The 10,847-nt window shown below is 33.5% G+C and overlaps 1 protein-coding gene across 1 annotated transcript; it reads right to left on the bottom strand.

Moving 5' to 3' along the window:
* Positions 1–6,932: 6,932 nt before the first annotated feature.
* Positions 6,933–7,872, bottom strand: LOC125223783 (protein SRC2-like). The gene has a single exon (XM_048127078.2). The coding sequence runs from the start codon at positions 7,801–7,803 to the stop codon at positions 7,036–7,038; it is 768 nt and encodes a 255-aa protein (XP_047983035.1). The 5' UTR covers positions 7,804–7,872; the 3' UTR covers positions 6,933–7,035.
* Positions 7,873–10,847: the final 2,975 nt, after the last annotated feature.

Below are 10,847 nucleotides of genomic sequence, written 5' to 3' on the forward strand. Positions count from 1 at the left end.
TTAAAGAGTACAAGGCCAAATTATCTTAATCCTTTTCTATTATAGGAAGTTTCTATTTGTGTCCCCTAATATTAGTTGGGACACCAACAATAAGGACACTTTATAGATGGTTTGTGGTATAATTAGATATACAAATTTGCATCCTTAATAATATTAAAAAATATCTTTAGCCAATCTTTTTGTTGTAGTGCAATGAACATATTTCTCGTACCTAATTTTATCCACCATATAATTCTGTAGTACTACCTCCGTTAGGGGTGAGCATTCGGTCCTCTGTCCATGAAAAATAGATAAAATTGTACATGACATGAGTTTTAATGCGTAATTGATAAAGTAAAAAATATGGTGGAAAGAGGTGGTGAAAGTAGTTAGAGAATCGTGGGTCCATAATCATAATATATGTAGGGTTAGTATTTGTTACAAACTTTCATGTCAACTGAATTGCTCTTTATAGTCTTTTTATACATTTATTTATTTATATTTGTGATAAGTTATTCGTGATATATTAACTTATTAGCATTTGTTTTGACATTAATAGCTTTGCATATATGTCAGTATTTAAAATGTAAAAGTTATACTTTGATTATTTCTTTTTATTGTAGAACTATCATTTAAATTTTAACGATTCACATCTAATCAAATCATTCATATATCACTATAGTCATTACATGGCTCATTTGGAATATCCGGAATAAAGTGATCTTTCAAGGCTTGATCCGAATTGAAATTTTGAAAAAAAGGAAACTTTTCTGGCAGCTTGGCTTGTGGACTCGGGGTTGGTGCCATGATTTTTCCTTCTCTATAGGTGTTAACATAACTTGTTCACTGTCTAATCCCTCTACAAAAATAAGTGAACGAAAAACATGGATCATTATCACATATGCTAGACCTCCATCTGAAGCTTCTGTGTCATTCACAAGTATAAGAAACACATGAGATATAAAACAACGAAAAAAGACTCAATATTTGCATAAGGGGTTTGGATGATTAAACGTCTTGTACCTCCTCTGATCTTGGGCTGAATTAGTGCCGTGTCACTTCTAGGTGTCTTGGAGAGAAGCAGTAGTAAGATCATTTTCAATCATACACCAAATTTTATTTTGTGTAGAAAACTTTTTCAAATCATACTGCAAACTCAAACCTACTACTTTTACGTTTTTCATGTAACTAACACCAAATAGCTATTGCAAAAATGGAGTTTATATACTAAATAGAGTCTCTCTACTAATAGACTAATATTTTGAGATGAATTTTTTCTGCTATTTAATGTTGGTGCTTTCATTGGGAAGTCTAATTAACTGTCTAACAACTCAAAGTTGTGACATGGAAAAAAAAGGAACCAACAATAATTGGCATGGTCTACCGACAAGAATATTTAAGAGTCAATCCATAGTGATAAAATGATAAAAACGAAGTCAGTCATGACCAATGAAGTTGTAACATCCCGAAATTTCGAACCCTAATTTTAGAGCAATAGAAATTTTTTTAATACTATTAATGACGTGGGAGACGTGAATTAAATGATGAATGAATTTATTGCATGAGTTCTTATGACCAAGTTGCGTCTAGGGTTGAGGTTTGGGTTGAAAAGTCAAACTCGTTGAATATATGACGTGGCTTATGAATATTTGATTTAAAGGTGAAATTATGTGGCGAATTATTTGTTTAAGGATGAGTGAGATTCTTAGAATAATTCCATAGATACCATAACCACATTTTTGTGGAATTTTCGATCTCTTTATATTATTGGAGGGAAATTCTTTTTTTTTTTCGGACTTAATTTATTTGCTTGGGATATTATTCCAAATTAAATCCAAAACCCAATTATTCCTTATTCATTCATGAAAATTTCGACCCCTATGCCTTACACATGGAGATTTTCGAAATCTCCTAATTATGGGAGAAGGGAATTCTTTTATTTGTTTAATTGGTTCCTTATTTGTTCCCTTCTATACATTAATTCAAAGATCCTAGCAAATCTTACCAGGGAAATCTTGCCTTACCCTAATTCAAATAATAATTAGGATTTATTCCTTATGAGAAATTCTCATAATTTTCGCCTATTACCCTATATATGGTAGGAAATAATTATTTTTATTCTACTCCATGACATCTTCTTCCCCAAGTAAGATTTAAATCAAATCCCACAACCATTTAATAGGCAAAATCTCGCCTATTTCCCTTCCCTTAAGTCCACGCCTTTTTCCTTTCTACATGGGAGATTTTCTTTTATTTTATTTTGCTCCGTGATATTTTATTCTACTCCGTGAAAATACCAAATTAAATCCTAGGCTAATTAAATAGCCTAATACTCGAAAATTCCTTATCTTTCTTCCCTATTTCACGTCACTTTTCTTCCTCTCTACTTCACAATATTTATTTTATTTTATTCAATTGTGGAGAATCAAATCTTCCCAAATATTCTATTTATTTACCTGGAGATTTAATTATTGAACTCTATAAATAAGAGAGAAAACCCTAAACCCTAGCACCACAATTTTCGCCCCCTCCCTCATACCACACGCCTCTTTTCCTCTCCACTCTCTCTCAATTTTCTTCCACTTTCCTCCAAGATTTCTCCATCTTTTGAGGAGATCCGATTTTGAAACCCAAGAAATTGTTGAAGAACCAAGAGTATACTTTGTTTCTACCGATTGTTTCATCAAGAAAAGGTACCTTGATTTCCTCTTTTCTTATCTAACCGATTAATCGGTGTTCTTGAACCCTCGTGCATCTAGATTGAGTGAAAGTGGGATAATTGTTATAGAAAGTGCATGTGCGTGTGTGCGTGCGTGTGTGCGTGCGTGTGTGTGTATGTGACATGTGAATAACGCTCATGTGTGACATAAGTTGATGATAGATCTAAGATTGTTGAGAGTATAAATTTATATGATGAGCGTGTCTTGGTTTGGAATGATATTATAAACCGGATCGATGGGAAAAAGGGGAAGCGTTGGGACATGCATGATTTAGGAGTTGATGTTGAAACTAATACATGATATGTGCATATGTGATCAAAATGTGAAATCTTGGTTGCAAAGCAGGATAACAAAAGGAAGAAACATACTTGAAATCTAAGCAGTCAAGGTGGGCTTTACTCACTAAACTCCTTTATTTTCAAAAATATTGATTATGGTGTTATAAGGGTGGTTTAAACTGTTATGCCATGCATGTGATTGTGTTGATGATGTTGTGCGCCTGATGCCTAGTTTAAGAGTTCGCTCCGTTGGGCTATAGGGCTATGGATATGTATAAACGAATTCGGGTCTGAGTAGGGCCGCAAACCCTACCAGGCTAGTGTACACAGTGGGATCGGGAGTCGTCCTTGCTAGTCGCCCGGTCTCGTGGGCGAAAAGTGTGGCCACACTTTCGTCGCACTATGGAAATGTTGTGATTGATGGATTGTTGAGAAAGTGGGGAGTTTGTTTGACTGGCCAGTCTGTGAAATTATTTTTGTGATACTCGATGATATTTCTTTTGATAACTGCAAAAACTCGAGTGCACTATGGTAAGGGTGGCATAATTAATAAAATGTTTTGGCATGAGTCCACTGGGTATTTCAAAATACTCAGCCCTGCATGTGTTTTCCTTATGTGCAGGTTGAACGACGACGAGCGTTGGCGGGTGTTGAGCATAAAATGAATTATGAAATCTTTTGATGATAGTTAGAGTTTTGGTGTCGCCGTGTCTCCACACATGACGTCACTCCTCTTGAACGTTTCCGCCAGAGTCTTTAGTTCTTTTCTTACACTATTATTGAATTTGAACCTTTCTAGAGTTTTTATTCGAAATTAAGGTTTGTTGTTGGAAAAATATTAAGTTATGGCTTTGTTATTTATCACATTTATGGATGGTCAACTTTTTGATTAAACCCTAGTCTTATTCTTCGTCTCTTTAAGTTTCCTTAAGTCGCGATCGTCCGAATTTATTAGCCCTAGAAGGACGGTCGTGACAGAAGTTGTCAGCCTTTTATGAGTTGTTGGTTCATACCAAATGGGAAAGTTGAAGGTAAACCTATTACCAACAATGTATCAAGCATCATAACCTCAACAATGAAGCATCATAACCTCAACAATGTACCGACCTGGAATCACACATGATCTATAGCATAGCAACATACTATTGGTATTAGACCACTAGACCATGAATGCTCCTTGTTACCAATTCTGACGTACATATTTCCTTCGTCCCATAAGAATATGTGTTATTATTCTACTAATAATACTTTAATTATTTTTTCTTTCTATTTTTCTTTACTTTACCAATCGTGCATTAAAATTTGTGTCCAACCAAAAGTGCAGATTCTTATGAGACGAAGGGAGTATAAATTATGACTGAACATTGGCTAACTTCATTTCTTTGTACAAGTTTTGCCAATAACATTTATTGGCATGCAATTGGTCTCTAATATTATGAACTTTGATCAAATTTTAATTTTTTTACGATTAAATTGATTGTAAAAGCCATAGATAATCATGCAAACTAAAAAATAAATATACCCTCTTGAAACCATGTACATACATAAGGCAATACACATAAACACTGAATTATAGGGTTTTCTTTTTTGAACGGTTCCAAGTGTATAAGTGAATCGTTTTATTTTTTGAACAAAACATAATACTTGTACTCGATCTTACCTTTATTCTCTTTTCACTTCTCTATATTATTATTTTCACTTCTCTTACTAGTATCATTTTTTTAAAATCTTGTGTCAAAGAAATTAAAGTACAATTTGAGAGAGTAATTTTTTGTGAAATGCGTGGGATTGTGAAAAGGAATATAAGAGGAAATAGAATCGAATAAGAACAAAGGTCGCAAACACACCATGGACGGTTTGATGACCTGCCCAAACGTGTCTACAGTTTTTTTTATTAGTGAAAAATCGTATCTCCAATTTGAACACTACTCGTAGTATTTAATATTCTGAAAAGATAATAAATATTCTAAAGGTAGCCTTGGCTTGGGAATAGTCGGTATAGCTATAACCTCTTTGAATTAGATTCTTACTTTCTTAATAAATTGGTCATAAATTTTCATTCGTTCTTTTGGGCACTCGTTTGCATATAACATGAATATTTTTTTATACTTATTCGTAAAACTTTATATTCTGCATGGAGTTACCTAATTATATCGTTCAAATTGTGCTCATTGTATATTTAAGTAGAAAATAGGATTTAAGTAAAACTATTTTGTGCTCAGAAAACTATTCATAAATAAGATTTTCACAAAACCAAATACTAAGACGTTTCTTTAAATTGAGTAACATCTTTTAAATCGAAAATAAGATTTTAAGATTTAATTTCTCCTTTTATTCATAGATACATAAAAAGATATTAAATCAAATGCAAATAGAGTAACACTTATATAGCGAATAATTTTGCTTTTGTACATATGAGAATTTATTTACATGTAAATTAGACTTTTGACAAAATCAAACACCGAGTAGTAAAACCTTTCTTTAGCACAATTAAGACTTCATAATTAAAAAACAAGACAACAAAAGACTTTATTCGTAAATAATACAATTTCATAAGACTTTTAGGACAATTAAAACTTTGTTCTTTATAAATGATACTCCATTTATCTAAATATAAATGAATTTTTTGAAAATCAAGTAAGACATTTATTAAGAGATAGTATATATACTTCTAAAAAAATCTAATTTTATTTTTTGAAACTATTATTTACGTTCAAGCAGAGTATAATTATATTTCATCCTTTTCCATGAAAATATAAATTCTTTTCATTTTAGTTTATTACATAAAATTTCATCCTTGAAAATATACATTCTTTTCATTTTAGTTTATTACATAAAAATAGTCTATTTCTTTGTTTTTTAAAATATATTATTTATTGACCATACTTTAATCATTTTATTATATAATTAATTATACATTAAAATAGTCTATTTCTATTTTCTAAAAATATATTATTTAAACCATACTTTAATCATTTTATTATATAATTAATTATACATTAAAACTTACTAGCATTGATACTAGGAACATAATTATTTCAAAAACTCGTATGCATCTAAAAGATACTAGCACTGATACTAGGAACATAATTATTTCAATTGAAACTTTCTAAATAATAGTAGTAGTAATATTTTAGAACGCTAAAAATAGAAAATGATGACGTTTTTAATGTGATAGTAGTATAATTTCTCAATTTGAATAAGTTCAAGTTCAATATACTCGTGTGTGTTTGAATCTATAATGCGGACTGCGGCGAACAAAAGGTGAATTTGAATTTTAATTTGAATTTTAATTTTAATTTTATGAAAGATATGATTAGATTAGCATTTGTGGATTGCGGCGACTAAAGGTGATAGGAAAATTTTACTCCCTCCGTCCCCTATTAGAGTCAACCGAACACGAGTTTTAAGAAATATAAAGAAAAGTTGGTTGAAAAAGTTAGTGGAATGTGGGACCTATTTTTTTATATTAATTTATAATAAAATGTGAGTGAATTGAGTTAGTGGATGTAGGACCTAATTACTATTTATGGTAAAAATGAAGTGTGACTCTTTAATTGAAGACGGACCGAAATAGAAAAGAGTGACTTTTAATAGAGAACGGAGTATTAATTTTATATATGATAAATATCGTAAGTGGAAGATATCATTATCAAAATTTATGACATAATTTAGACTAATCTGTAAAGGTGATGGGTGAAATTTTTAAATTTTAAATTTCTGAGACATGATAAATATCGCAAGTGGAAGATATCATTATCTCACTTTATGACACTGATCTCATTTATTAAATAAGATATATTTTTATTTTAGTATTAAAATTATGTAAAGAATAATACAGTAGTAATGATTTTTAAACTTCAATTATACCTCGACTATAATATCGGTTTTAATATGTTCCCAGATCTGAAGAAACTTGGCAATGTTGCTTCCATACCATTGTTTTGGATTCATGTATAAAAAAAACTGGATATCATCAGATTTAATTCATATATACAATAGCTAAACATCCACTCTTATGCATAAAGAAGAAAAGAAAGAAATGAATAACAAATTAACTAGAAATCAAAATCACCCATATCGCCCATGGCATCGCCGTAACCATCAGCATACGCCGCCGATTCCCCAATATCTCCCACCATATCTCCCACCAACAATCCTCCCAGCAATCCCGCCCCCAATCCCAACCCTAATCCGCCGCCCATCCTATTCTTCTTCGGCTTCTGCGGCTGCGCGTACGCCGCATATCCCGCCGGCGGCGCAGCCGGGTACCCCTGCCCATACCCGCTCGTCGTCGGATACGCCCCGTACCCGTACCCGTACCCCGGATGCTGCTGCTGCGCGGGCGGCGGGTAGGCATACTGCGGCGGCGGAGGATACGCCGTGACGGGCTCCTCCGCAACCTGGTGGGTGAATTTATCCCCAAATTTGTAGGCGAATTTTAGGGTTCCTTTGGATTTGCCGGAGGGGGTGATGACCTGGTGGTCGACTGTGCGGTCGGCGGCGGCGGAGTCGGGGCGGAAGAGGTCGTGGACGGAGACGGTGACGGCGCCGATGTCCTTGTCGGGGCCGATTGTGCTCTGCGTGCGGAGCTGGAAGAGGAGGGAGAGGCCGGGCTTGGTGAGGTAGGGCTCGTCGACCACGAACTCCATGCGGTGGTTCCATTTGGGGGAAGTGCCGGAGTTCTTGTCGACGAGGGTGCGCTGCATCGATTGGGGGTAGCCGGCGATGGAGACGTCGACGTAGACGTCCATTTTGGAGAAGTGGTTGACGTCCTTGAGGCCCTGCGCGGAGAGGAGGGTGATGTTCAAGCGGCGATACTCCATTGTTGAGTTGATTTGATTAGTTGATTGGAATTAGGGATTTGAGAAAGTTTTGAATTGGGGATTTGGGGGTTGTGGTGGGGGAGGCTATATATAGGGAGAGTAAAGTGAGGCGGCTAAGGAAACTACATAGTGAGGAAGGTGCATTACACCGCCTTCCATACTCCGTGTTGACATCACGATTTCTGATATGCATTAAAGTCTACAATATCGACAAGGTATATTCATATAATAATGAAACAATTTATATTCAATTTTAATATATGTTGAGTAGTATTTCAATTCACTTAAACCCAATCTTCAACGAATATTACTGTTATAAAACAAGTTTTACAATTTGTATCAATTAATGTATGCTTATTACTTTTGTAAATCAAATCATACAATTTGTATCAATTTTACTTTTTAAGGAATTAGCTCTCATAAAAAATCTGATCACACCCCCTATGTATATTTGGGTATTAAATATCATTAGAGATCCTTAATTCCCTATCTAATGGATGTGTATGGGGTTGTAGGACTCTATCATTCCATATCTAGCAACCTCTCAATTTATAATACTAGTACTCTAATATTTATTGTGTCATCACTAGCAAGAAACACAATAGTTTAGAATTAAAATTGATAGATTATAATTCCAAAAAATTATAGCCGGAATAACCCATAATTGAATAATTTAACACTACGTTAGAATTGACTCGATTGATATCCTTAATCACATAAATATGTTAGTGTCATAATTTAATGTTTTTTTACAAAACGTATATGATACTACTAGAAACAAGATGCTCACACTATATATATTCAAATTCAAATTATATTCATATGTAATGCTATATTTAACTTTAAATGTTTTATACTCCGTATTTGTTTTAATTCTAACATATGAAATGTCATAGGTCTGGTCCATAACTCATGTTAGAAAGAAAGATTTGATTATATAAAGTTGAGAAATATAGTGACTTAATTAAAAATAAACAAGCAAAAAGTGTGCACTTTGAGGAGGTCAGGAAATACGACAACAATGTCACTCTATGAGGTGGCATTGTAGGTGAGTGTGGGAAGAAATCGCACCACTCTACGCCTATTCCAACGCTCATATGCACATATTATTACCGTGGGCTGGTCTGAATAGCCCGCCAAATTTATAGGATTAGGGTTGAAAATTTATAGCCCGATTAGCCTGCAACCAACTAATCCGCAATCCGTTAGGGCCATACTCGAAAATCCGATGGACTGGCCCGAAAACCCAATAAAATTTTTATTATTCTAATTTTTACTCCTAATTCGACACTTCATTGATTAATTTTATAATATATATAACTAACAAAAAATAACTTCCAATTTTATATTAAATATAAATTATATATTGAATTTTTATTAATATAATAATTGATAAATAAATTAAAAATACTTCAAATTCACTAAAAAATTATTTAAATTTCTAAAATATGCACTAAAATTTCACGAAATATCTCAAATATTAGTATTTTATTATGTTTATGATTGACTTTAAGAATATAACTCAAATTTATCATAATTAAATATTTTATATCTTATGAATATAACTAATTTTCATCATTATTTATTGGATTGATCGCATGTTAATCTTATCAGTAGCAACACGATTAACCCACTGCGCTAGCCCGAAACCCAATCTTTTAGGGTTAGAGTTAAACTTTTATAACCTGAAAGAAATCACAACCCGACTAACCCGCACCCGACTGACCCGCAACCCGATGGACTGACCCGATTGACATCCCTATATATTATCATTCTAGCTTTATTTTATCTACTATCTTATCAAAATTATCAAACATGTTCATAGTGTCCTAACTTTCAAATGCAAATTAATTTGCTAAAGTTATAAATTTTGGGCCACATTTGATTGTTAATATGAAATTTGTTTTTGATATTATTTCAATTAGTCGTTACAGATATGTTTTAATCGAATTTACTTTGAAGGTAAATGCAATGAATTACCCATATTGAATACTCCCTCCGTCCCCGATTAAGAGTCACATTTTTCCATTTCGGTCTGTCCCTAATTAAGAGTTACAACTTAATTTTACCATAAATAGTAAGTAGGTCTCACATTCCATTAACTCAATTCAATCACATTTTATTATGAAATCAATATAAAAAAATGGATCACACATTCCACTAACTTTTTCAATCAACTTTTCTTTATATTTCTTAAAATTCGTGTACAGTCAAAGTGTGACTCTTAATCGGGGACGGAGAGAGTATTTTTGTGGACGTCTAAATTCATAGTACATTAATTAGCATTGACAATGGACATTCAATTCACGAGGAATTTCGTGGAATGCTTAGTCATAGTAATAGATGATGAAGCTAAGACAAGTGTCACTTTCAAGCACGAAACGCTAGTGGCGCCACCAAGAGAACGCGTTGGTGTGCATTCCATTTTCAACAATATCTCGAAAGTAGTAGGAGCATATTCCAGATTTTCTTTATTCAGAAGCTTCTCCCTTCACTTAAATTAATTCTATATGTGCCTTACCTCCTCGAGTTTGTATTCCTTCTTGAGATGTAGTACTACTTATTAAATAAGAGAGTTTTTTTGTTATTAAAAATCAACATTAATAATTTTTAAAATCTTATTCTTTCTATATTTTTTCCTCTGTTCGTATTAACAACGCCAAGAATAATTTGAGGTTGGACTGCTCCAATGACCAATGGTATGGGATAGACATGATCCCACCCTGGGGCAGGGGTACGGCCCGATGGGGTTGGGCCTGGTATCTCTTTGGAGGGGTGTGAGACCGGGCCTGGAGAAGGGTCCGACAATGAGAGCAGTATGCGTCGTAGGGCTCCGAGCTGGACCGCAAGCCTTTTTTTTATCCTTTTTTAAAAAAATGGAAAATTGTATTTTAATTAATTATCTTCAATTGCAAAATAATTTACCAATACTCCCTCCGTCCACCAATAGAAGGCCAATTTAACCAGACACGAGTTTGAAGAAAAATAGAAGTAGAAAGGGAGTAAAAGTGGAAGACGAGTCCTACTTTTATATGTTAGTTTTA

This window comes from Salvia hispanica, chromosome 1, assembly GCF_029641045.1.
Source record: "Salvia hispanica isolate PSC_SH4W2 chromosome 1, Shi_PSC_v1, whole genome shotgun sequence".
Taxonomy (NCBI): domain Eukaryota; kingdom Viridiplantae; phylum Streptophyta; class Magnoliopsida; order Lamiales; family Lamiaceae; genus Salvia; species Salvia hispanica.